The sequence below is a fragment of the Chelonia mydas genome, chromosome 8, assembly GCF_015237465.2.
Source record: "Chelonia mydas isolate rCheMyd1 chromosome 8, rCheMyd1.pri.v2, whole genome shotgun sequence".
Lineage (NCBI taxonomy): Eukaryota > Metazoa > Chordata > Testudines > Cheloniidae > Chelonia > Chelonia mydas.
The window spans coordinates 89,400,290-89,428,107 of NC_057854.1; the positions used below are offsets into that span (position 1 = coordinate 89,400,290).

At 44.4% G+C, this 27,818-nt stretch overlaps 1 protein-coding gene across 6 annotated transcripts in view; it reads left to right on the forward strand.

The window, feature by feature from the left end:
- The window catches only part of DOCK7 (dedicator of cytokinesis 7), a 141,538-nt gene that overhangs the window by 99,391 nt on the left and 14,329 nt on the right, over window positions 1-27,818 (forward strand). For 3 of the 6 annotated variants that reach the window (XM_037906837.2, XM_027821518.3, XM_043552714.1), the window contains 13 exons: window positions 2,710-2,879; window positions 5,019-5,173; window positions 6,269-6,451; window positions 7,148-7,283; window positions 8,573-8,669; window positions 12,968-13,064; window positions 14,011-14,145; window positions 15,128-15,280; window positions 16,893-17,051; window positions 17,366-17,466; window positions 19,050-19,242; window positions 19,734-19,877; window positions 21,101-21,232. In XM_037906837.2, coding sequence (XP_037762765.1) covers window positions 2,710-2,879; window positions 5,019-5,173; window positions 6,269-6,451; window positions 7,148-7,283; window positions 8,573-8,669; window positions 12,968-13,064; window positions 14,011-14,145; window positions 15,128-15,280; window positions 16,893-17,051; window positions 17,366-17,466; window positions 19,050-19,242; window positions 19,734-19,877; window positions 21,101-21,232 — 1,855 coding nt within the window. Of the gene's footprint in view, window positions 1-2,709; window positions 2,880-5,018; window positions 5,174-6,268; window positions 6,452-7,147; window positions 7,284-8,572; window positions 8,670-9,101; window positions 9,120-12,967; window positions 13,065-14,010; window positions 14,146-15,127; window positions 15,281-16,892; window positions 17,052-17,365; window positions 17,467-19,049; window positions 19,243-19,733; window positions 19,878-21,100; window positions 21,233-22,877; window positions 22,893-27,818 lie in introns of all 6 variants that reach the window. The other 3 variants (XM_037906836.2, XM_027821517.3, XM_037906835.2) reach the window with 2 other exon arrangements.

The following is a 27,818-nucleotide window of genomic DNA, read 5'->3' on the forward strand; positions in this document are numbered from 1 at the left end:
GCACATGCATGCCATGCTCCTGAGTCTGGAAATTCCAACAAGCTGTGTCCACTTGTTCCCCTTGTGCTCCAGACTGAGGACATTAGAGGCAGTGCAGGCTGATGCCTCTTCAGTTCCTTCTTACCACTACATGGAATCCCTGTGTCCACAGATTTCTCCAGCTTTTATCCCTATACTCTGTAAATAAATCTGTAAATAATTTATAACTGCATCGCTGTCCAAGCCACACACCTTCCAGGGGCCCAAAACTCCTTAGCAGACAACCTGAGCAAGCACTTCTCTGCAGCTCACAAGTGGGAGATACACAGCTCTATCCTGAGCAAGATAGTCGCTCATTGGGGAGCACCTCAATGGGATTTCTTCCCAAATGAACAGGAAGCTTCCTTTTTACTGCCCCAGAGGAGCTAAGGGTCACGGTTCCCAGGGCATGCTCTTCTGTGGACATGCAATCTCAGACATGCCTTCTCTCCTATTTGCCTGTTACAAAGGTCTTGAGAAAGATCTGTCAGGACTGTCCCAGACAGTTTTGGTTCACAGAGCTCCTGAGGATGTCAATCTGTCCTCCTATCAGGATCCACCCCTTCCTGGATCTCCTTACTCAAGAAGGGGGCAGAAGCAGAAACCTCAATCCAGAACTACTCCTCCTAATGGCCTGGTGTTTGGATGGGCATCAGAACTGAGGATGCTTTTGCTCAGCATCCCTCCAAGCTATTCTTACTCAAAGTAGAAAAGACTCAACTAGAACCTGTTGCCTAGCTAAATGGAGACGTTTTTCTGCTTGGGTTCAGCATAAGCAGCCGTCTCCAAATTCTGGAACTATCCCAGTTGTTTTAGATTGACTTCTGTTTTTAAAACATTCAGGTCTTTCCATTTGCTCTCACTGCGGGTCCATCTAGCAGTGATCAGTGCCCTCCTTCCTCCAGTAGATGGATGTTCCATTTTTACTCACCCTATTACAATGAGATTTCTGAAAGGCCTAGTTAGGACCTTTTCACCAGTTGTCAAACCTACACCCCCGTTGGACCTCAATTTGTACTATCAGCACTCCCTGGGCCACTGTTTGAACCCTTGGCAACAAGTTCCGTGTCCCACCTGTCCATGAAGATTGCATTCTGAGTGACTATTACCTCAGCCAGAAGGGTGAATGAGATGGGAGCCCTCATGGCAGACCAACCATATACTGTTTTTCGCAAGGAAAAGGTCTCTCTTCAATAACATACTAAATTCCTCCCCAAGGTTCTTATGGAATTCTGTGTCACTTTCCTGTTTTCTTCCCAAAACCCCACATCTCTACTGAGGAAGGAGAACTTCATTCCCTTGACATCAGACATACCTTAGCATTCTACCTGCAGAGAACCAAATCTATCTGAAAGTCTCCTAGGCCATTTCTTGCCGTAGCAGAAAGGTTGTGAGGACAAGCTGTATCCTCTCAGAGAATCTTTACATAGATTTCTGGATGCATCATTGTCTGCAACCAATTAGCATATATCCCTCCCCTGACGGGAGAAGGGCACACTCCAGCAGAGCACAAGCTGCCTCTACAGCATCACTGCAGGAAGAACCGTTACTGGACATATGCAGAGCGGCTATCTGGAATTCCATTTGCACGTTCACAAAATATTACGTGCTATCGTTCAAGCCTCCGCTGTGGATGCAGTCCTTTTGACATCTTTCTTGCCAGCTTCCTCAGACCCTTCTCCAGTCTGAAGACTGCTTGCCAGTCAGCCATGTGTGGAATACATATAGGGACCAGCACTTGAAGAAGAAATGGAGGTTACTTACCCGTCACTGGAAGTTCTTCGAGATGTGTTGTCCCTATCTGTATTCCACTGCCCACCCTCCGTCTCCTCTGCTTTGGATCTTTATGGATTCACTGTAAGAAGAGGAACTGGAGATGTATTGGCCTCCACTTCTTCTTATGTGCTCAGTCTGGAGCACAAGGAGAACTACTGCATATGTGTGGGCCACCGGACACTGCTTGTTAGAATTTCTGGACTCTGGCGCATGGTAGCCGTGTGCCCCCACATGTGGAATACAGATCGGGACCACACATCTCAAAGACTTTCCAGTTTCAGGTAAGTAAGCTCCTTTTTTTTTCGCTAGTTGACTCCTTGGAGGACCGGAGAACTGGGGAAAAGTTTTTTCAGCTGAGGCTCAGGCATGTTCAAATCTTGTATAAAGAGAATTTTTATCATAAGGTGCTCGTCAGAAGTTTCAGTTAAATAAGTATTAACAAAAACCAAAGTTTTAAACAGTCTAACTAAAAACCCTGGGCCTTCTCAGGTTTCTTTCTTTTGTGTCTTGTGATGATGTGATCCCATTAGTTCTCCAGTTGTAAATTTGTGAGACTCTACAAACAAGACCTGGTGCGTCAAATGTAGCACAAGTAGATTTCTTCAATAGAAGGATTCTGGGGCACTCACATAGTATCAGTTCTGAAGGACCAGCAGACCTGTATGTCAGGGAAGGAGTTTTTCTCATTTACATTCTTTGTGCTACAGTTAAAATTACTACTTAGCTGCCAGTGAATTCATAAAAGCCAGTCTCCAAAATGAGTCTGAGATTGAGAAATATTGCATAATGATACGTGTATATGCACGCCAGGTTAAAAATAAAAAACACTTGTTTTTTTTAAAGGTACTTAGTTACAAAGTATTGTTTGCTTTCAAGGTATTAACCAATCCCTATGACTCAACTCTCTTTTAACAGTTTGTTTGGATTGCATAAGAAGGTCATCAATATGGTACACAATTTACTGTCCAGTCACGACTCCGATCCACGGTACTCTGACCCACAGGTAAAGGCCCGGGTGGCTATGCTGTATCTACCTCTGATTGGCGTGATCATGGAAACCGTGCCTCAGCTATATGATTTTACAGGTATTTTGTGCACCAGGCTTTACATATATGTAGAATTACTCCCAACTTTTGAGCATATTAAGTCAGTCCTGTTGGAGTGAGCAACCAAACTGTTGTGGCAGCCTTGCTATTTTTAAAGTATATTTATTTATTTATTTATTTATTTATTTGTATTACCATCGTGACCAAGAGCCCTAGTCAAGGACCAGGACCCATTGTACTAGATGCTATACAAAGAGAATAAAAAGACGATTCCAGCTTAAAATCTACGTATAAAACTAGAGACAACTGGTGGCTACAGAAAGGTGGCTGGGAGTACAGGGAAACAATGAGACAATATTGATCATCAAGATAGCTAGTGGGCACAGTAAGCTACCAGCTGCAAAATGTATGCTCAGCATTGCCTTGTATAAAAGCTGTATTTGTCCACTTGTTTGCACATAACCGATAATTCATTGTGCATGAGTGTCCTTTTGCCCGTGTGGATGTAGGATTTTACCACATGCAAATTTTGCAGGCACAATTTATTTTATATAGACTAATAGAAAAAGAAGTGTCTATCTAGACACCCTAAACCTCTCTGATACATACTTAAAAATACATCCAATCAAAGAGACAACAGCTCCATACATGTAACAATAGTACCAACAGACAGCATCAAAAAACCAAATTCCCATGTTCCTTTACACATTACCTGATGTTTTCTTCTTCAGCAGCTCTCCTACAGTATGCCAGACCGTGTCCTGAAGGGTGGAATGTTTGGGCTATTTCAGACCAGGGTGGGGAAGCTGGATATGAAATAGTCTGACATATAGCTAGGGCCCTATCAAATTCACAGTCAATTTTGGTCAAGTTCACGGTCACAGGATTTAAGAAATCATAAATTTCACAGTTTCAGATACTTATATCTGAAATTTCACGGTGTTATAACCTTGGGGGTCCCAGCCCAAAAGGGGGCTTTGAGGGGGTCACAAGGCTATTGTAGGGGGGTTGTGGTATTGCCACCCTTACTTCTGCACTGTTGCTGGCAGCTGAGCTGCCTTCAGAGCTGGGCACCCACAGCCAACCCAAGGCCCCTTTAATCTCTGAGTGCCAGGGTGCTGGGCCTGGAGCTGGGGAGGGGCAGGGTTGGGGGTGCCCTGGCCAAGGGCTCCTACCATATGCCTGGCTCCAGCTGCTGGTCCTGGCTGGGCTGTTGTGGGATGGGACTTCCTCTTCCCCTGCAGGGGCCACTCCTTGGGGCTGGTCAGACCAACTTCCAGGAACCTCCCCAGGCTACTGCAGCTATTGGCTGTGAGCCCAGCTCTGAAGGCATCGCCGCTGCCAGCAGCAGTGCAGAGATAAGGGTGGCATGCTATGGTACTGCCACCTTTACTTCTGCGCTGCTGCTGGCTGCAGCACTGCCTTCAGAGCTGGCCGGCCGGCCGGCAACCATCGCTCTCCAGCCGCCCAGCTCTGATGGCAACATAGAAGTAAAGGTGGCAATGCAACCCCTCTACAGTAGCCTTGTGGCCCTGCACAACCCCCTTTTGGATTGGGACCCCCAGTTTGAGAAACACTGGTCTCCTGTATACTATAGGGTAGAAGCACACACAAGGCAAGATTTCACGTGGGGGAGACCAGATTTCATGGTCTGTGATGAGTTGCACGGGCGTGAATTTGGTAGGGCCCTACATATAGCATGCTTCTTTGAGCATTTCAGCCCTTTAAGTTAAATGACATGGTGAAGGCTTTGGGGGAAATTTTCAGAAGTGCCTAAGTATCTTAAGAGTCTGTATCCCATTTTCAAAAGTGACTTAGGCACTCAGGGAACCTAAATCCTGTTGACTTTTAATGAAACGTGGGCTCCATAGTGCCTAGGTCACTTTCGAAAATGAGACTTAAGCTCCAAAATTCCATAGACATTTTTGAAAAATTTCCCCTTAGTCTCATATGTTTGATTTACATAACTAGAGAGAGAATCCCCATTTGCTAGCGATACCAGTCTAACTATAACATAACTAGAGAGAGAGAGAGAATCCCCATTTGCTAGCGATACCAGTCTAACGTAATTTTTTCAGTGACCATTACCAGACAGTTAAATGAAACCAACGGAGAGGAGCTGTGAGGAATGGACCTTTGAATGCACCGTTTGACTAGGGTGCGTGTGTTTCCCTGCAGAGACTCACAATCAGCGAGGAAGGCCAAGCTGCGTCGCCATCGACGATTATGAAAGCGAAGGTGGAAGCATGATAAGTCAGACAGTTGCCATGGCCATTGCGGGAACATCTGTCCCCCAGCTCACCCGGCCCAGCAGTTTTCTACTCACGTCAACGGTACAAAAGTGTTCCCCCTCAGAGCACGTGTAAACAGGCAGATATTTATACAATTATGCCCGAAAGTGGTGATCACAAAGCTGCAGGGACAGAGGTCAGCATGCACCTGGGCATGTCACGTAGCAGGAGGGAGGGCAGGGGTGGTGGGAGATGTGAAACAGCTAACGTTTGCACTAGGTTATTCCTGTCCTTGCAATGGGTGGAAGGGGACATAGTTAGAATGATCAGTTTTGCCAAGCTTCTGTTCCTCCTTCTCAAAGCAAGCTGATGAAAATGCCATACCATGGCTGCTGTTATGGTCATTATAGGTGAAATTCACCCTTTTGCCAAGGCTCTCAGCACGAGGCCTCTGCCCCACTTAAATCCCACTTAATCAAGTAATAAATGGAGCTTGAGTGAGGCATGAGCCTTGGGCTGGCCCTCTGCATAGGGGTGGATTTCACCTTATTTAGGTTACAGTAGCACCCATAGACCCCAGTCAACATTAGGGCCCCATTTTGCTGGGTGCTACACGCATACAAAGGAAGGACAGCCCCTGCAGCGTAGAGTTTCCAGTCTAATGAGACCGAAACCAAGAGGCTGAATGACTTAGACAGTGGAGGGGGTAATGGTCTGGGATGAAGGGAACATCAGATTACACAAACCCATCATCTGCAGGTTTCAAGGGTTTTTTTTTTTTTTTTTCCCCTCTACTGTAATTCTGGTAATGAATGGAGGTCCCTTGCCAGGCTGCTAACTAGCTGGAAATTTATTGAAAGCGTCATAGTGGAGGTGGGTCTTGAGAAGGAGCTTAAAGGAGGACACTGTCATAGCTTGAATTTAGCTTAAAATGCATTGCTAGGGATGAATTCCAGTGTCTTTTGTGTCATCTGGACTCTGTCAAGGTGTTGCGTCAGTCAAGGGAAACGTAACGTGGGTTATTCAGACGTTCACTCATGATGATTATTTATGCAAATCTGCTGGCCCCTGCCCTTGTCTGATGGATGGTGATCTGTTAGCCCAGCGTAGTTACCTGATGCAGCTGTTTTTAATGGACTATCAAAGTATTTGGGGCACTAATCAGTGTGGCTGAAGTGATTGCTCCTGTCTGTTCAGACTGGTCGGCAGCACTCGACCTTCTCAGCAGAATCGAGCCGGAGCCTCTTGATCTGCCTCCTGTGGGTCCTCAGGAATGCCGACGAAAGCGTCCTGCAGAAATGGTTCACAGACCTCTCCGTGCTGCAGCTCAATCGCTTGCTGGATTTGCTGTATCTCTGCGTCTCCTGTTTTGAGTACAAGGTACGGAAATATTGGTTAGTTGCATTCAAGCTCCCTCGAGGCATGGAATGGGATTTAGACAAGCACCCAGGCACAAAGTGAAAAACAGACATCCCCGCCCCTTACAGAGTGCCAAAGAGCCCCCTTCCATCCATCACCCTCTCCAGGCTGTCTTCTCCTGACCCTCAAAATCCTAGCGGCTGTGCCTCTTTCCGTACACACACCAGCCCCCAGTCCCTCTGCCTCTGTCCCTTTCCCCCCGTCTTCCAGCCACCAAGTGACTCTGCCCCCTCATCACAGAGTGGCTGATTTAAAGAAAGGCTCTGCCAGCTTGCCACTCCCATGGGCGGGCAGGCAGGCGGGTGCCTCCCCCTATGTATTACCCCAGGGGCTGCCACAGGAAGTAAGAGAAGAGAGAATCTGACAGTCATTTACTCATTCTCAGGCATCAGGGAAAACTTCCTGCGGTGGAGATTTAGCAGCTTCCCAGGTCACCGGTTGAGCCTCTGCTCCTTCCCTCGGTCGTGTCTCCCTTGTCCTCTCCCCACTGCAGGCTTGTCAGACCCTGCAGAGGACATCATGGCCTGGACGTCTCCTGCAGCACATCCTGGCCCTGTGGGTCTCCAGGGACAGGAGTTCTATGCATTTAGCTTTGTCCATCCCAGGTAAAAGGAGGCTTCCCTCAACATCTGTGCTTTTCTGGTTTGAAATCTGCAGGGCAAGAAAGTGTTTGAAAGAATGAACAGTCTGACATTTAAGAAGTCGAAGGACATGAGAGCAAAACTTGAAGAAGCTATTTTGGGAAGCATAGGGGCGAGGCAAGAAATGGTGCGAAGAAGCAGAGGGCAGCTAGGTAAGTAAGCATGCCTGTTGTTGCTGACCTTCCTATATGAGAGTCACTTGAAACTATCCCCAAAGAGCCCCCAGAACCAGTAGAGTGCTGCAGGACGATATGCGTATCAGTTAAGAGCTCCATCTGAAGAGCTGCACAGAGGAAGCGGTTTGCAGTGCACAAGTTTTATTGGTCCTATAAACCCCAGGAACTATGCTGCATATTTGTGAGCACCATGTGTAGGCACTTTATCTATTACCTAACTATTTACGCGTGTAGACGTGTCTCATTTATAGAGCACTCCTGTAACAATGTCTGGGAATGCTAGCCTGACCTTATAGGCAGAACCAACACCCTGTCACTGTATGTCAAGAGTCAGAGTGGAAACTCAGTCCCTGAATGGATGGTGGTTTCTACTAAAATGATAAACAGTGAAATAGTTAACAATTTTGGTAATTATATTGCCATCGTGTGTCAGAATTAACACCCCATTGAGAGTAATATTGCTATGTATTGAGTATGATAAGAAGGCTGGTCCGCTGGCTAGGTCACTAGACCCAGGAGAGCCAGGGTCAATTTCCAATTCCACCACAGACTTTTTGTGTGACATAGGCAAGACACTTAGTCTCTATGTATTTCAGTTCCCCATCTGTACAATGGGGATAATAGTATTTCTCTACATCACAGTCATGGTGTGAGGATAAATACATTAAAGATTGTGAAGTGCTTAGATAATACGGTAATGGGGGGCCATGTAAGTACAGTTGAACCTCAGAGTTACGAACACCAGAGTTACAAACTGACTAGTCAACTACACACCTCATTTGGAACTGGAAGTACACAATCAGGCAGTAGCAGAGACCCAAAAACAAACAAACAGGAAAAACCCCAAATACAATGCAGTAGTGTGTTAAATGTAAACTACTAAAAAAAAAGGGGGGGGGGAAGTTTCAAAAAAAGATTTGACAAGGTAAGAAAACTGTTTCTGTGCTTGTTTCATTTAAATTAGGATGGTTAAAAGCAGCATTTTTTCTTCTGTATAGTAAAGTTTCTAAGTTCTATTGTCAGTGTTCAGTTGTAAACTTTTGAAAGAACAACTACAATGTTTTGTTCAGAGTTACAAACAATCTCCATTCCCGAGGTGTTCGTAACTCTGCAGTTCTACTGTACGGACAGATACGTGTTACGGCTTTGCGTGCTATAGAGTTTTATCATGCTGTCTGTCACGTTACTTGCAACCAAGTCTTTGGTTGCCACATGGAAAAAGTTAATACTGATTTATTTTTAAAAAATTTGATGTTACCCAACAGAAAGAAGTCCATCTGGGAGTGCGTTTGGAAGTCAAGAGAATCTAAGATGGAGAAAGGATATGACTCACTGGCGTCAAAACACGGAAAAGCTTGACAAGTAACTCTATCTTATCCTTCTACATCAATAACTGAACGGTCACATTGAAAATTCAAGCCCTGACTCTGCTCCCATTGAAGCCAAAGGCAACAGTCCAGTTGTCCTCAGTGTGAGCAAGATCAGGCCATAAGCTCAGACAGGCTGATTATAGGGGAATAGTTTTAATGCTGACAGGCATCGCATCACTTTCCATTTCTCTCTCAGCATTTCAGAATGAGACTTAAGACTAGTAAACTCCATTATCGTCTTAGATGCCTGTAGTGAGTTGTAATGTAAAGGAAAGATCCATTAGCTATATTCACAGATAGCATTTATGTCTCATGTCATCTTTCCCTTATTCCATGAGAGCATTCTGGAGTTGTCCAAGCATGCTTTCCTTTCCTGTCCTAATCCATCCCTTTGATTGTTTTTCCACATGTGCTGTGTTTTTAGAAGCCACAAACCACTCAGGTACTGTAGCATTGGTGTGTGGCTCTTTTGTGTAATTTTCTTTTTGTACATCTGCATTCTCAACAATTGCAGCTCTGTTTGTGATGCTCGGCAGAAGGTTTTTTGTGTGTGTAACTGGCTGAAATAATCCCTTTTGCTTGTCACACCCATTACGTTTTAAGTTCACTTTGTTTTTTGCTAGAAGGCTCAGGAACGGTGTGTGAGTTTTGCTGCGCACGTTTTCCATTTTCTAAAATTGCAACCCACAGGCTTCCATTCTCCCTTAGTGGTACTCTGATGTTCATGGATTAGGGCCAGTCCTTTTGTTGGGCCTTCAAAAAGCTCAAGTGACAGAGTGGTAGCCATGTTTCATGACAGGTTTCAGAGTGGTAGCCATGTTAGTCTGTATCAGCAAAAAGAACGAGGAGGACTTGTGGCACCTTAGAGACTAACACATTTATTTGAGCATAAGCTTTCGTGGGCTAAAACCCACTTCATCGGATGCATACAGTGGAAAATACAGTAGGAAGATAGATAGATAGCTATACACAGAGAACATGAAAAAATGGGTGTTGCCGTACACACTAGAAAGAGAGTGATCAATTAAGGTGAACTATTATTAGCAGGAGAAAAAAACCTTTTGTAGTGATAATCAGGATGGCCCATTTCCAACAGTTGACAAGAAGGTGAGAGTAACAGTGGGGGGGGGGAAATAAGGGGGAAATAGTTTTACTTTGTGCAATGACCCATCCACTCCCAGTCTTTATTCAAGCCTAATTTAATGGTGTTCAGGAACTGGGAAATGGCAGCCTTAGAGCCCAAATGGACAGAAGGCCAAGCTACCCACATGTGCATCTACTCCTTCCTCCCACATGGCTGGACCCTGTTTCCCTCCTTCGTTTGTGGTCCCGTGGATTTCTGCTGTGCATGGATCCCTGTGCTTTGATCTTGGCGCAACCCTCAGGGGGAGGGATAGCTCAGTGGTTTGAGCATTGGCCTGCTAAACCCAGGGTTGTGAGTTTAATCCTTGAGGGGGCCATTTAGTGATCTGGGGCAAAAATTGGGGATTGGTCCTGCTCTGAGCAGGGGGTTGGACGAGACGACCTCCTGAGGTCCCTTCGAACCCTGATATTCTATGATTCTATGTTCTCTGCCGCATGCCCTCCAGGTTTCAGAGCACCCATCCTATCAACGACGTACGCTGGGGTACATAGTTCTCCTTCCATGACATCTCCAGAGCACTTGCCACCGGCACAATAGAAATGCAGTATTTTTGCTGTTTGGCCCTAGCATGTCTGTGTAACAAGCTTTGAATAGAATCCCAGAAGATTCACTGTTGCATTTTGCAGACATGCATCAACCCAAGAGTTTTTAGAAATTAGAATTAATATGAAGTGTGTGTGTATATATATATCTTATGCATCTTCATCCACTTATAATACAATGTTTGAACACATGCCAAAATGAGCTACACGGACACAAGTCAGCCATGCTAAAAGAACTCTTTAACCCTCTCCCCACTTCTCAGGAAAAGCTTGAGTAAATAGCTTTTGTAACATATTCTGAGAGCCATCAAATGTAGATCTAGGAGATAGTCAAGGACTCTTCACTAAGACCACCCACCAGCCCTCAGACATAGGAATTTTTGGCTCAGCTGTCAAGTGTAGGCGGAGATAGGCAGGCTTTAAGGCAACCAGACTCCTGTGTGCAAAGAGCTTTATATCACAATCAGCACCTTGAATTGCATGCTGAAATGGATGGGAAATCAGCACAGTCTGTGGAGCAAAGGTGTGAAATGGTCCAGGTGTGAAACTTCCCTGTATAAGCCAGCAGCCTTACTCTGCAATGGTTGAGGTTTCCAAGGTCTCTCTGAAGTGGAGCACATGTTGGTGGTCCATTGGTATGGATGACTGTGGTGAGGTCTGTGTCCAAAAGGAAAGCCTGTAACCATCTAGCAAAAGGGAACTTAAATTCTACGGCGATGGGTCCCTTAAAAATACTTTGCATGAAGTTGGAAAAAGGCTCTCTTGGCTACTGCTGCAATCTGGATATCCAGAAGCAGCCAGGCAGCTGACAACAAAAGACAGACATAGCTCCTGAAAATGAAAGGGCTAATCGCACCTCTACCATCTCTGCCAATTGCTTTTCCCCAACTCAGGAATGTAACCTCTTCTTTTGTCAGCCAGGTAGCTTTTATCCAAACCTCCAGTCATGTCCAGACATTGGCAAAGCTGAACTGCGCTGTCGGACCCAATGAAATAGAGACATAGGAGCAAATTCCTCCCTGGGGTGATTCCATAGCAGCGAATATAAAAAAAAAAAAAAAAACCCACCAGATATGAATTTGGCTTATAGAGCTGTGTGTCATCATCTTGCTGATGGTACTATACCCCAAACAATCTCTCTTATTCCTGCTAGTGGCCTCACATACCTGTTGAACAGCTGGAGTCTCTAATGGAACTACCATGGTAGCCAAAAGATCATTTAATTTTCTTTCTTAAAAGAAAAATCTGCTAAAACAACTCCATAAACCTGCTCTCCAAGTCATACTTGCACATTCTATTCTGAGCCAAATCTGGCCTCTCTTTTCTGCACAACTTCCACTGTTGCAGTGAGAGTTGTGAGCACATACTCCATCTACGGGTAGAGTTTGACACGTTGAGTTTAACACTAGAATATACACTTTATAACAAATGAATGTAGAGTATTATTCAATACAAAGAATTCTATACAGCCAAGTGAAGTGATCCCACCCAGCCCTTCTTTTTGCAATTGATATCCTTTAAACAGTGGTACAGTCTATGCCTCAATCCAGAGCCTTCATAATGTAGAGATTTAGGACTAAAGTATTCTCTTATAGCACGGCCTCCATGGTAGGCAGGGTGTGGGGCAGGCATGTTGCAGCAGGAGCTTCAGGAGAAAATTTGGTTGAGTCAGCTAGAGTTGCTCCCAGGGCCCTGGAGGAGCCAGTGCTATAGCGGGAGCTCTGGCATCTTTGAAAGGACGGCCTGTGCATTTTGCCTGCATCCAGCCAGCTCATTTGTGCGTCCCTCCCATACTGTAGCTTTTCCCTACACAAGGATGCAAGGGGAGCACCCTCCCCAGCCATCTTCCTGCTTAGCCAAGCAAGGCAAGCCACAATCCACACTTAAAATTACTACTGGATATTTGCCAAATCCAGCTAATTTTATTGAAGTTCAATAGTGCCACTGAAGACATGGGACCACCAGTGTGAGTAGGACTGGGTCCACAGTCAGCTTTTCCAGGAAAGCAGGTCCATTGTATTTAATAGCACAATCATATGATTTTCTCTGGAAGGCAGATATTTAAAAACCTTTCATATAATGTATAGGCAAAAAAATAAATACCAGATATACATGCTATGTACAATATACTGGACCCAACCTAGCTACTAGGTAGTTGCAAACTAGTGCGAACAGTGCAAAAATACTAGCTCATAGAGCACCATCTTGTGTTCAGATCCTGTAACATAAAATAAAATCTGTTTTATTTCTTTTGTTGCATGCCTTAGAATGCTATTAAACCACCTTTGAAGCAGGACTTTGGTGCTGACGCTGTTATTAGAGGGTTACTGGTAGAGTAATGAAAGGAAAAGAAATTATCATGACCCAGCCTGAGGGTGATAAACCTAAATCACATTGAATTTTTTTATACATTAATAAAAAAACCCCAATTCTTCCTCCCTCTGTACTCTTACATATATTAATGCATTTAGATATTCTTGTGGTGTTGTCCGTAACTAACTGTGTGCTTTTATAACGAGGTTTTTGCCACTGGTGAGCCTTGAGAATGTGCTGGCCTGATTTTTAAACTAACTCTAACTTGAGTGCTGTCTTTTCTTCTGTTAGATCAAGGGCAGAGATAGAACATGAAGCGCTTATTGATGGAAATCTTGCAACTGAAGCAAATCTGATTATTTTGGATACATTAGAAATAGTTGTCCAGGTAAGGATGAGGGGGATTTTGCTGATGTCCGAATAACATTTGCTAGCAGGTTAAGTGGTTCAGATTCTTAAACTATGCCCTCCTGCTGTTTGTATTTAAGCTTTGCTGCTGCAGGAGAAAGGGGGATCCAGGAGGTGAGATCCCAGAACAGATAAAAGATCAGTGATTTTTTTTTCCAAGCCTTATAACAGTCTGTTTCGTAAATCACAAACATCCCTCCAGCTTTCTGTAAAGGCGCTTGTCCCCCTCATTAGTGTAATGCAGGAAATATTTTCTTGCATGTTTTAATGTATAAATAATGTCTGGAAGAATCCGTAATAACTCCATCGTCCTGCCTTCCTCTGAGAAATTCCTGCTAGTTCCTTCCCAGGTTTGCCATTCTGCTCCAGGGCTCTGCAGGAGGCATTGTGCTTCCCAGAGGCACGGGAGGACGGTGCCACCAGAACGATCCCATAAGGAGATGCAGTGAGCTCCCCTCTGCGACCATGGCCTTGTTGTTGTTTGTCTCTCAGGTTGTTTAAATGTTAGTGGGGAGAAATCCCCGTGCTCAGAGGGTAAAATCCTGGCCCCATTGAAGTCAATGGCAAATCCTCTGTTAACTTCCGTAGAGCCAGAATTTCACACAGAGAATCCAGTTGTGGCTGGCTCTTGTGCTGGGAGCATCTTCCACCTTCCAAACCTACACAAGAGCCAGCCAAAGTGTCTCGAAAATAGTATTTGTAATAGAGATTAGAGCTACATAATTCTTCAAGGGACAGATCCTCAGAAGGTGTAAATCGGCTTCAGTAGGACACCTGATTTCCACCCACAGAGGATTTGGCTCAGAAACTTGTGAGTTTCACACATTTGTAATAGGTCAGGGCAGATTATTCGGGACAGTAGCACCACCTGATCGGCCAAAGGGTTAACTTTGTTCACGTGACTGTTGATTTAATTTTGACGACAGACTGTGTCTGTGACGGAATCCAAAGAGAGCATTCTCGGTGGGGTGCTGAAAGTTCTTCTCCACAGCATGGCTTGTAATCAGAGTGCACTTTATCTGCAACACTGCTTTGCCACGCAGAGAGCTTTGGTTTCAAAGGTGAGTGTCCTGCAGGGGGCTGTCACATGTAGTGGGGTTTTCCCTTCAGTATTTGGGTCATGTCACTGCAAGGCTGTTATTTTATACTTCCTAATGTTAGTGTTTACGCTGTGGGGTTTGATGAATGGAAGGAGGCTGTTTATTCTTCATGTTTGCTACCTGCAGTCATACACTTCAGGTCTGACTACTGTGGACAAAATGACTTTGTTTTGCTGGGCTGCTTGTTAAAATTATATCACATCTTTTCTACACACACTGAGCTGATGGGCAAGTTAGCGCCTCTCTTACTCATTGAGACCTACTCAGAGCTACTTACCCCCACCCTACCAGTGCCAAAGGTGCCCATGTTGCTCTAATGCACACCAAGGACCCTCTATCCTAATGTAACGTCACCTTTCTTCTCCTTCCAGCTCCTCGTCACGTAATTTTCGCCCTCTCGACATGGGTAATGTAGACGTTAATATCTTAATGGAGTCCAAGCTAGTGTACAGAATTTGACCCTCGGACCTTGGATTTTGATCCATGAGTCTAATGAAGTTTGAGTAAGAAAGGCTAGTAGTCAAAGCTGGCTTAACATAGAAACCAAGGGAACTGGAAGAAAAAGTAATTTACACCGATATAAACTCCTTGTAATATTACTTACTCGCCTCTGTGAACAATTAGACCGCAGCAAGTCGGGGTGTGAATCTAACCCCCCACTAGCCAGCTGTGGTCTATCTGTCCACGTGCATCCGATTGACACAGTTCGTTTGAGCGCTTTGATCTAGTCCTCTTTGTAAGTGGACTAGCTCAGAGCACTCTATTGAACTGTTAACGCACGCAGACAGACCGCAGCAGACTAGTGCGTGGTGGATTCACACCCCAGCTTGCCGCGGTTTAATTGTCCGCGTAGCTGAACCCTTAGATTCACCTCTGAATTCAGTCCGTTAGTTGGTGCTGGCAGCCTCAGCAGAATTACTTTTCTCGTGTGCTGTCGATACAGTTCCCTGAGCTGCTGTTCGAAGAGGAGACCGAGCAGTGCGCTGATCTCTGCCTGAGGCTTCTGCGACACTGCAGCAGCAGCATTAGTACCATACGGTCCCATGCGAGTGCCTCGCTTTACCTCCTTATGCGACAGAACTTTGAGATTGGAAATGTAAGTATAAGGCTGCTGCTATTATTCTATCAGCATCATTTGGTGTTTGCTTAGATTACGGTAGTACCTAGAAGCCCCATGGGCGATCAGGGACCCACTGTGTGGGGCGCTGTACCTGGATCTGGTGAGAGACATTCCCTGCCCCAAAGAACTTACAATCTAAATAGGCAAGACATGTAAAGAATAGGAGAGGGAGACAGAGGCACGGGGCAGTGAAGTGACGTTGCCGTGTGTCACACGTCAGGTCAGTGGCAGCGCAGAGATTAGAACCCCAGCCTGCTGAGTTCTCGTTTGATGCCCTGTCCCCTAGACCAGGCTGCCTCTTTTGTAGGGACTTATTTAAAAAAAGCCGGACGGGGACCTCCACCGAAATGTCGAATTTTTCTCAAGCCGAATGACTTGTTTACTACTCGCTGTTTTTGTAGGGCCAGGTCAGGCTCTTAGGCGCAGGCCCCTGGCAGGAGATGATGTGAGGCCACATTAGGCCAGGAGCGCACAATGACGCACAACACTCCTGGGAAATGCCACCACTGCACTACCTCCTAGGGGAGTGCAGCAGGCATTCTCCTCTGTGGCCCTGCCTGCTCCTTATGCCTCTGTACCCTTTTCTGGGGCAGCGGGCACCCCTAAGGCCACTGCAGGAACTGCCCTCTGCCCGCCTTGCACACCCCTGTAAGAGACCGCCACAACCTGCCCCCTCGGCTGTCCCATCACAAGGCTTAAGTGTGTCCTCTGTGAAAGGTCTGCATGAATCTAGACTAATTAGGTGCTGTTGGTTTTGTTTTCTGTATGAAGCTAATTGGATCTCAGCCTGATTCTCCCCATATGCACTTTACATTACAAAGAGAGCTCCCAGTGTTCACTTTACTATTAAATGTTTTAACAGCACCACTGCAGCAATCTCACAAAGTATACCCCAAACTCCTGGTGTTTCATTACACAGTTCCTGTAGCTGAGATTAGATCTTCTTTCATCTTGTGATAAAATCTTTGCTGTTCATGAACAGCAGAGACTGAAGCATGCACAGGCTTCTGGGCTCAGATGCTCTTAATTTGAGAGCAAAAAGGGGAAGGGAACTGAAGCTCACTTAGTCACTATCACAGGGCTCTGTCCACTGAAATTACAATGCCTCTCTGTACCCTCTTGCTGAGGATTTGGCCTGTGGTCTGAAACAACACAGAATGGGGTACCTGAAATAGAAGGTCATGCACACATGGGTAATCTTTTCCTCTAAAGGGACTGGGTCCCACAGGGGCCAACAGGTCATTTCATACACCATGCTCAAGAGGGGAGCAAGAAGAGGCAGGGAAATTTAACAGCTCTTTTCTGGAGAACACTGGCCTGGAACAAAGTACCCCTGCCATATGCCAGCCAAAGATGCACAACAAACAAAGTGACAGGGACACCAAACAAGTGCATCGTCCAGCTGGCCAACCCCCTTAAGTTGCTCAGCTGGCCAGCCCCCTTAAGAAAGGGAAGGTGTTACTAAATGTTTGGTTTTTATCCTGTGTCCATGGCTGGTGGGAGGATGCAAACGCCACTGTGCTGGCGTTGCAATGAACAATTACGATTCTTATGGAGTCATTTCATTGTAGTAACTTTTCTGTTGCAGAACTTTGCCAGAGTGAAAATGCAGGTGACCATGTCCCTCTCGTCCCTGGTGGGAACATCCCAAAATTTCAATGAGGAATTTTTGAGACGTTCTCTGAAGACTATTTTGACGTACGCTGAAGAAGATCTGGAACTCCGGGAGACAACATTCCCCGATCAGGTTAGAGAAATACCACCAGGCCAAGAGTTACATTTAGCTGGAAAGAGTGGCTGGATTTTCATGAATCCTTCGGGTATGGCTCATTCTAGGTTTTTAAAACGGGCTGATTTTAGATTAAGCCACGTATAGCAGGGCTGTCTGATACATTTCCTGGAGCGGGATCCATGAGCTGCTCTATAAAACTCAAGCCCTTGATTAGCTCCCACTGATAACAAGGAGCAAATGCACAGATTCAGAGTAGGCAGCTGCTCTAATGTGTTAGTGTATAGTGAGGTTCCTGATGGCAATTCACTACATCAGCTTCTGTATTACAGGTCCAGGATCTTGTGTTCAACCTCCATATGATCCTCTCTGATACAGTGAAAATGAAGGAACACCAGGAAGATCCAGAAATGCTGATAGACTTGATGTACAGGTAGAGTTTATATGCCTATTGCAGAAGATGTTCAGTGGATGCCACTGAACAATCAGCTACGGTATTTGAATTTATCACAGCTCTTGCTGTATTTCCCATCTTTAGGACTTGAAACACCCTGTCATAGTGATTTTTCTTTTAAAGTAGCATCGCCTTTTTTACATTTAAAACTGCTTTCCTTGCATTACCATGATCCCCATGGTGCTGAGCATCCCAGTATCACTAAATGCAGAGGTCAAATTGTGCTGACCTCTCTTCCAGTTTGAGCTATTTCGGTGGCACCACCTTTCCTGCAAATACAGGAGGCCATTGAGACTCACCCACAGGCCTCAGAGTTTCGCCAGACCTCTTCCTCCCATGCTCAAGATTAGTGCTTCCAAAATAGCACTGAAACACTGAATTCTTATAAAAAGCTATTAGCAGTGCAGCCTTCCTCGGCTGTACAATATCTGAAGGACATCTCATGGGTGGGGCAGACTGGGAGAGAGATCAGTCCCGGAAGGGAAAACCTCGGATAACATTTTCCATTCCAGATTCTGACCTGTGTACTAGTGCAAGGTGTCTGGGATACAGGACCCAGTCTAGCTCCACAGAAGTAAAAGACAACTAGTGTTTTCAGAGGGACCAGGCGCAGCCCATAGCGAGCAGTAGGCAACGGGAAAGGAGTGATCAGCAGGACAGAAAGAGGCTGCTAAAATGGCTGCTATTAGTCTGTTTTGAAACTATGAGGCCAGATGCTGGAGTCTGGTGAACGAATCTGATCAGCTTGTGGTGTTTCCAGAGAGGCATGGTCCAAATGTCTTAGATTTTGGGAGTGTGTTTGCTGTTAAGAGAGCTGGATAAGGATCAGGTGACAAGTGGTGAACTTGGGGGTCTGATCCCAATTTCCACCCCACAGACCACCACAGAAATTAGCACTGTTCAGCCCAGTGGGCAGTGTCTGCTCAGGAGGGGCCCCAGACTGAATCAGTCTGGGTATTTCAGTTTATGCTCCAAGTGCATTGGCAGAGAAGAGGGGGGAAGCTCACACAGTGTCTGCCCACACTACGCCCGGTCCAGCCCAAAGCCAGTAGAGCTTAATCCTGCACGAAGCTGAGTGTTGTGGCCTTGATCTAGCAAAGCACGTAAGTTCATGGTTAACCTGAAGCCAGGGGGACTACTCCGTACTTAAGCCCTTCGCTGGATCAGAGCTAGAGGGCTCAGCACCTCCCAGGATTAAGCCCTTTGTTATTATGTTCCAAGAACATTAACGTAACTGTCAAAGTGTTTTTAAAATGAGTTCTTCTATTTAAACACCGCCCTGTTTCTTCCTATGCTACTGCTATAGCATTTGTTTACACCAGTGTTTGTGCAGCGCTGAGCACAGTGGGGCCCCCACTTGGTTAGCCTTTAGGTGCTACTGCAATATAAATGTGAAATGATAACAACAACAAGAGTTTCTTAGCTTGGAAGTCCAGGCAATTATTTTGTATTTTATTCTAGTTCATATCTGTTTATATCAAGCCTAGAACTATGGGTAGGCACTTGTAAAATATACATAAAAGTAAATAAACACTAATTGCGAGACATTTATTTTCAACTAGAATTGCGAAGGGCTATCAGACTTCCCCAGATCTGCGACTGACCTGGTTACAGAACATGGCTGGAAAGCATTCTGAAAGGAGCAATCATGCCGAATCTGCCCAGTGTTTGGTCCACTCGGCAGCCCTTGTGGCTGAATATTTAAGCATGCTTGAGGATCGAAAATACCTTCCCGTAGGGTGTGTAACGTTTCAGGTAGGAATATGCTTCCATCCCCCCCTCAACTGTACATTTTGCATTTCTACCGCCTAATGCTGAGATACAAAGCAATAATAAAAGTCCTAAGTACAAATCAAAGCAGTCCTGAAAACAGCTTCATCTAATACGATTTTGCTGTTCCAGACAGGGTATAACTTTTCTGAAACAGTTGTTGAAAACTGTTCTTGTGATTAGGTTGTGACTAAGAGCATCAGGCTTCAATCCAGCAGAGCATGTAAGGTCATGCTTAGTTTTGAGCATGTGAGTAGTCCCACTGGCTTAAAGTTTAGCATATGCGTAAGTGCTGGATCAAGGCCTGTGGAGAAATGAAAAATACTTGAAATTTGCCTCTTTCAAAGAGGGTGTTGCCTAAGTAAAAACTGAGTAAAGCTTTTTGGCCCAGTATCAGATTACCTGTAGCTTTTGGAGTATTAAATGTAGTTGCTTAAATAAAACTTTTCAACTCTATCTAAACTGTGTCTCCTTAGAACATATCTTCTAATGTTTTGGAAGAATCCGCAGTTTCTGATGATGTTGTCTCACCAGACGAAGAAGGTATCTGTTCTGGGAAGTATTTTACAGAAGCAGGTCTGGTGGGATTGCTGGAACAGGCTGCAGCATCTTTCTCCATGGTAGAAGATTTTAATCTCTCTCTATATCTATTTCAGCAACACTCATAGTGCTGGGCAGTATTCAGGAAAAAGTTTTGTAAATGAGACTGTATAATTCTGCCATATCACTACGTTTATTTTGATGGTGTTGGTAGCAATGTTTCTCCTGGGCAGCTCAGTTAGCCCCTGTAATCAACCATAGCCTATCACTGAGTGGGTTTTGTGGGTTTTTTCAGTTCATCATTTAAGGTAATTGAGTTTTAGTTGGGAAGGTCTAATTCTAGTTCTAATTCACCATTAGTGAAAGATAAATATTATCTCTACATTATTAGTTAAAGACCATGTAGTTCCTTCCACCCCTTGGAGTAGAGGGGACTGGCACACACACAGCTGGTGAGTGGTGGCTTTGTGGCCTCCCTGTCCTCATACTGCAGATGTCCCTCCACGGATTGCTAGGCAGGGTCTGTGGCTCGGGAGAGCACAGGCTGGTGCTAGGAGTGGGCAGAGGTTGGGATGGTAATGGAATGGTAGCAGTGTACCCATCAGAGACAGGCTTTTAAGAACAAGGTAATTTACCACAACATGATTTGGAATTCCCTGTGGCAACAGACAACAGAGCCTGGCAGCACATTTCCTGCAATGGACTGGCAAAGCCATGAGGGAGTAGGGAGGCATAGTGCTTCTGCAGATCCTTCTAAATCCATCTGTGACAGGTGGAACCCTAGTCAGATCACGATGGGTGAGAGGGCAAATGGTGCTATTTGACAGACACCTGGCAGGCTTCAGGGAGACACTTCACAAATCCCATCTCATGCAGTTTGAGAATGCAATATACAAGTTACACAGACCCAAGTCGCACTAAACCTAATGGGCTATACTGTGCACTCAGACATAGATACTGTTCCCATTGACATGTTTAATATTTGGTTCAGCCTCTCCTCTCTTGTGCGTGTATTTTAAATTAAGAGAACATCCCAACTTCAATAATAAATAAGTTTTTTAAAAATAAATAGAAATGTGTTACTATACGTGCTTTTGGTTCTATGAATTACTGAGGATTTGATACCTCTTCTACAAAAGATTCCTGATTAAATTACAATAAATGTAAGCATATAAGCGACCACTTCAATTTTGTAATCTTAGTTACTGAAGTACTGTGAGCATGTATTATATACCAGGTGTATTTCTTTTCTTTTCCTGTTGAATTGATAAAAGGATCCATCTGATACATATTATTTTTGTAGGCTGGCATGTATGAAGCGGTTAACGAGGTTTACAAAGTCCTTATTCCTATTCACGAAGCTAACAGAGATGCCAAGAAACTGTCCACAATTCATGGTAAACTCCAAGAAGCATTCAGCAAAATTGTTCATCAGGTAACGATTTTAATCTTCCAGCTGCAGTATGAACTGTGAAGATATTTGAAATGTTTTAGTGTTGTTTTCCATCAAAAGCTAACTATCAAGGAGACAGCCATTTCAATCAGATTATATGAATAACATCAAAATGATGGTCCACAGTAAATGCAAGGATCGCTGATGAGTATTGACTCTAGGGACCTTTATAATCATACAAGGATGTCAAGTCTGCACATACAAACTTTTCATGTAAATAACAAAAATGAGGAGGAGTTATTAAGAAATCTGTCAGTTGCATTGTGCATACTAATTATAGATGTATAATTTCAGGTGTGACTTTAAAATATGTTTGCATGCTGGTAAAAAAAGGTTTGTTACGTTTAGCTTACTAAATAACATTAAGAAATGTTTGGGTTTTATTTAGCTCTTTGTAGGCTGCATGGGCTATTTTGAACTTCACCAAAATCTTTTTTTCTTGTTAAACAAAAATACAAAAGAAAATCAAAATATCCTTGTTTTCCTGCCTCTGAAATTAGATTTCATTCTGAACACACCTATTATTTAAAAAAAAATCTTTAATATTGTATCCACCGGTATAACTAAAAGTCAGACAACATTATCCATGTTCTTGAAAAAGCAGACACTTAGGACGGAGGTAGCTGGGCTGTGTTATTAGCAAAGCAGCCTCAGCTAAATACATTGTGCAGTCTCCTCTCTGTATTCTCCTGCTCTTTTCCGTGCAACATTAGCTACCTCATAGCCGATCCTGCTCTGACTGTAGGCAGTGATGTAAGATCAGGCCATAGGTTGCTAATCACTGAGCTCACTTCTGACTAGGCTCATTGTAAAAACTGTGGCCCCAATTCAGGAAAGCATGTAAACACATGCTTAACTTTAAGCTAAAGGTTAATCACGTTCTTAAAAGTTGTCCTGAATTGGGAAGATTTCCTGAACTGAGGCCTATGCTCAGTGGGATTTGAAGGCACCACATAGGAGACACTCAGCATCTTGCAGGGTCAGAGCAGCCATGCGGGACCCATCCTGTGAAGTGCTGAGCACTTCTTGGAAGATGCTGAAAGGCATCAACTCCCACTGAGCTCAGTGGACCTCAGCTCAGTGGGAGATGGAGGTGCATGTTACCTTACAGAATTGGCCCACAGCACTTGTCCTTTCCTGTGAGGGAGCATCAGAACTCAGCAGCCAATTCTAAAACAAATACCAATACAGTGGCCCTCACATGGACTGGGTATGTGGTGTGACAGCTGGTTTAATTACACTTCTATAAAAGTATAAGCTGGGCCAGTTCTTCAGTGGATGGATATCTGCATAGCTCCACTGACTGTCCTGATTTACACCAGCTGAGGATCTGGCCCTGACCTCTCCAGATTATAACTTGTGGCATGGCTGTGCCAGAATTCCGGATATTGACCAGACGTGATAAAAAGAATAATAAAGGACAAAAATGTGGTTGATCTCTCTCTCATCAGTCATGTAATGTCCTTCTCAGCCAAAGGGAGCAATAGGCCACAGCAGATGCCTGGTAACTTATAATCACTGAGACCATTTCAGATTAATAATACCTTACATTAGTGGTCATGTTTTTGGCCTTTGAAACATTTTTTTTTGTTTCTGTGACATGCCCTTTTTACTTTTTATTATACAGAGTACTGGCTGGGAGGTAGGTAATATTTTAGTTAGTAAAGAACACTAATTGATCAGATGACTCATGCCAATGCTTTGCCCACATGTGCTAGTTGTGGGTATTTCTGTTGCTGTCTGCTGTTTAAACTGAATTCATTAACCAAAGAAATATCAATAAAATGATTGTTGTAGTTGTAGGAAACTCTTTCTAAGAAGCTGTAGGTAGTGCATGGATGCCAATGTGTTCCACTAATGAGGTTCTTTGGTGAATGAGCCACTGTATCATCACTAGTTTGTTTTTATATTTTGTTTATAATTCTTCTCATCAGCATTGACACAGAATATCATCTCTTCATACCATATTTTCACCCCACCCACAGGGGTCGATTTAAGTGCTTATGCTCAGAGGTGTCGAAAGCGAAACCTGTAATGGTTAAGCAGACATTAGCTCATCCTAGAGCCACTTCATCTTGGTAATTAACAAATGCCGAATACCTTTTTTCGAATGCAGATTTTTGGGTGGGGATAAAATAGCTCAATTCTTTTAACGCCAGAGATTTTGTTCTGCTGCTTTAGTTTTAGCAGAGGCCCTCTGCTTGCATTTCTACAATATCCATCACGAGAGACACTCGTTCGGATTAAAAATAAACGGTGTCCACTAGATCTCTCACACAAACCAGTTCACTGTGATTTTGATGAATCAGTTAATAGGTCAGTTGCTTGTGTTTGCATTTTTGCTCTTATGCATCAACTTTAATTTTTTTAACTTTTTGTAAATATACTCCTAGATTATTTTCCTCAGTTCCCAAAAGAGCTTTTCAAGCACTGATATCTGCTTCTGCTTTACTTTGAATCAAGCAACTCAATCTGGTCCACTCTTACTATCAAGATTGTTCAGTACTTTAAGACCCCAATTCAGGAAAGCACGTAAGCCCACGCGGTCCTGAGTTGGAGCCTATATAAGAGGTCCTACATATTCTCTATTACACCTAGAGTTTTGGCCAGAGATGTATAAACTTCATGTCTAATTCTGGCTTGTCAAGAATTAAAGTTCAATAGTTTACTTGTAATTTCTGATGTAAAAGAACTTGCCTTGTAAATTGCTTGCTTTTTACTGTGACCCAACAATCCAATGTTTGTATCGTAGAATGTAAGTTATGTGTGCTCAGTATCCAATAAGTAATGGAAGCCTGTGAGCATCTATTTTAATCAATCTTCATGATGCTAAATCGACCCCTGAAGTATCCCCTTGTCATTGGTTATGATTTTAACATCATTCAGTCTTGTTTTATTGCATGGTAAAACACACCCATGGTTTATGTTCTCGTCTACTGTTGTGCACTTTCGTTGCCACCTTTTGCTGAGCTTTTTCTTCGTAGCCTTCACGTTTGTTGCATGTTTTTCTTTTTCCTTATTTTTTAAAATATTTTAATTGATGCGCACCTCTTTTTTTTTTTTTTTAATTTATTTATTTGCTGCCAGTTGCTGCTTATTTGTTTTTTGGAATTTCCCTAATTAAAATACTTTCTGTTTTCTCCTCTATCGCCCTGGTTGCTGACCCTACTCCCCACTTTTACTATTGTCTGTTGTGGTAAGTTCCTACTTTGTGGATTTTTTCTTTTTTTACTCTGTGGAGACCTCAGTAATTTCATTTTACCAAAGAGCAATGCCAACTAACAGATCCAGGGAAAGCAGTATTGCCAACTCAAGTGTTCAGGGGTCAGGTCTCAATACGTTCATGAGATGTTGCTTAAAAATCATGAGTTTTTAATATTTTTAGTTACCTTCCGGTTTTTGAGCTGTTAGGATTCACCTTTTCATGCTTTTCACTGCAACCGTGAGGGTTTAAAAACAAAGCCAGTGGAGATTCCTATTGAAATCACAAGACTCCAAGAGTTGGCAAGACTGTCTAAAGACTTTGTACATTGAATTAAAATCAGCAAGAAAATGTCAAACACCATAACAGAGAGATTTGGGGTTATGAACTCCCCTCTCTAACATGTATGAAGGAGTTATTTTTGCTCATACCTATTTTGGGCCAGTTCTGCCTGCGTTTATACCCAGGCTACGCTGTTGTCAATAGATGGCCCCCTGCTGTGTCTAATTTCTCAGCCCTTTGATAAGTTAAATCTAGTTGGCAAAGCTTTTGGTGTGTGTGCAAGAGATAACTTTAAACCTTTATTCCCAGCGATTTTGGAAGCTGTTTACCATGCATAATAACAATCATGAACCCTTCATAAATCATGGTGGCTGTTATCTGCTCTGCCAGTTCTGAAATGGCTACTCAGTGTTCACCTTCATTCTCGTCTCCTACCAAAGACCTATTACTTTTCTTGAAATAATAGGCGAGAAAATGCTTTGTTAATAATTTCTCCCTCATACCTGCATTTTTAGCTCTCTTCAGAAACAATGTAGTATTTTGAAATTACTTGTTTTGTTTTCAGTACTATGTTTACAGGGCCTTTGGAATTGATTTAATTTCTATGGGAAAATCCTGGCAAATTTAGAGTCAACACATGCTCATAATACAAGACCCTTTAGATTAGGTTATGTTATTTAGCCCAGTGGTTCTCAAACTTTAGCAACCCGAGGACCCTCATTTTGATTTAAAAATTTTCACAGACCTCCTAGTACCCCACTCAGACCCCACCCCGCCCCACCTCTTCCTGCCCCCCTCCTCTTGCCCGCGTCTTTCCGCCCCCTCCCCCAAGTGCGTCCCTGCTCCTTCCCAGCGCCTCCTGCATGCCGCTGAACAGCTGTTCCCCAGCGTGCAGGAGGCACTGGGAGGGAGGGGGAGGAGTTGATCAGTGGGGCCGGCGTCTCCGAACATGATTCTGCCCCTTCCCCCTAGCGTGCCCGGTCCCTGCTCCTCCCCCTCCCTCCCAGCACACCGCTGAACAGCTGTTCCCCAGCATGCAGGAGGCGCTGAGAGAGAAGGGGAGGAGCTGAGGGAGGAAGGAGGAGGAGTTGATCAGCGGGGCCCGTGGACCCCCGGAGTAGGGAGTCCGCGGACCCCAGTTTGAGAAATGCTGATCTAGCCCATTGCCAGCAGACTAGCCATGGAATTCAATTCTTTGTTTCACTTCTGGTGCTACTGAGGTACATTTGAGTATGCCCTAGACTGACTTTGTCCTTCAGTCTTGCCCAGTCAACAAACACCTTTGGAGAGCCATCTTTCTTGCACCCGACAGTGGAATTCAAAGAACAACCAGCTCCCCATTGTGTCCAGTTTCCTACTTTGTCCTAGGTGGCTGACTTGGTTTTTTTAACGCCATTAGGCAAAGGCTTGAATGATTTGAATTGATTAATCCCAAATTTGCGTGTAACTGCCTCTGACTCAGCAATCAAGCCTTGCCTGACTGGCTCACTTGGCTCCTAGTTATAGTAACTCGAGCAAACACCGGCTTAACACAAGCAAAAGCCCTTAGGTATTTCCCAGCCAGGCTGGAAACTGGGCTTTGCCCAATTCCAGGAGGCTCAATGTTACTAAAAATATGTGAAGGATAAAAATAGCACCTAAACATTTGCCCATAGTGATGGGGCTGGTGTGCACCCAGCTGTCTGGTTTGCACATGCAGATACTCATTTGTGGCTGCACCGGGGTAATTAGTTGTGCATGAGTGTTCATAGTCAGCTGGCAGCTAAGCTGGCTCCCGGTCGCTGTACCCCCTGCTGGATCTCAGCAGGGAAAGAGCATCCAGGAGGCAGCGGTGGTGGTGGTAGGAAGTAGCAAGTGGCACTGAGGGGAAGGGGACTCAGTACTGGTCCCAGATCTCCCCCAGACCTGGTAACCAACCAGCCCACCTCTGGCAGATTCTAACTTCTACCCCAGCCAGCTGCCCTCATCTTTCCACAACGTCCCTCTCTCAAAAGGAACCCCACAAACATAGCTGCCCCCAGCTTCTACCTCAAGCTTTTCAGTTACCCTTCCCCCCTCCCCCTCCCCCGCTGGCCTTCCCACCAAACCCAGCCTCCCTTAACTACCCCGAAGCTTCTCCCAGCCACCTCCACCTAGATATCACCCACCTATTTCCCCAGACACCTGTCAGCACCCCAACAGTGCTTGGGGTAGAGGTATATTGACTTTAAACCAAAGTTTTATAGCTGTAGCTCACGAAAGCTCATGCTCAAATAAATTGGTTAGTCTCTAAGGTGCCACAAGTCCTCCTTTTCTTTTTGCGGATACAGACTAACACGGCTGTTACTCTGAAACCTGCCATATACAAGGTAGTTGCAAATATGCACATTTAATGAGCTTATCTGCATATTTGCAAATAATTTGCACGTCATGTCATACACAGAACTGCACAAAGCCTGGCAGCTGTGCATTTCATTGATGAGAACAGGGACATAGACATTAAGGCTGAAATTCAGTGGGATTTGGGCACCTATCTCCCCTATGCTCCTTTGAAAACTCAAATAAACGTTAAAGTGTTTCCTTCTCCTTTGCTCTGTTTCCTTTGTTTGTCAGTGATCTTGTGCCCACTTAGCAAGGCTGACCTCCCAACGCTAAAAATGTCTTTAAAAATGCATTTTAAGCGGCATACTTGGCAGCACATTGGAGATCACCAGTGGTTAAAGCTGAGGGAACAGCAGACGAAAGGAGGCTTTCAGGAGATGTTCCATTGTTTTTTTTTCTAACAGGGAAACCTGCTTTTTTATGGTGCTAAAGGAGGATGAAGTTGGTGCTTTAGCATGTTGGGCAGCTCGGCTACAGGGTTCATGTACATGGATCCAGAGCTTGTGCCATTAGCACTCCTACCGTGTTATTTAACCCTCAAAGAAATCCTGCCCCTGCTGCCCAGAGGCTAAATGTTACGAAACGCTCACTCATTTAAGACATTTTAATGATGTAGCTTGAGCCTGAAGTGGGCGCTTATGGAAGGGAGAATAACAATATGTCCACATAGGCAAACCACCCCCACCAGAGGATCTTTTTAGCACAAAATAGTGTCTGAAAATG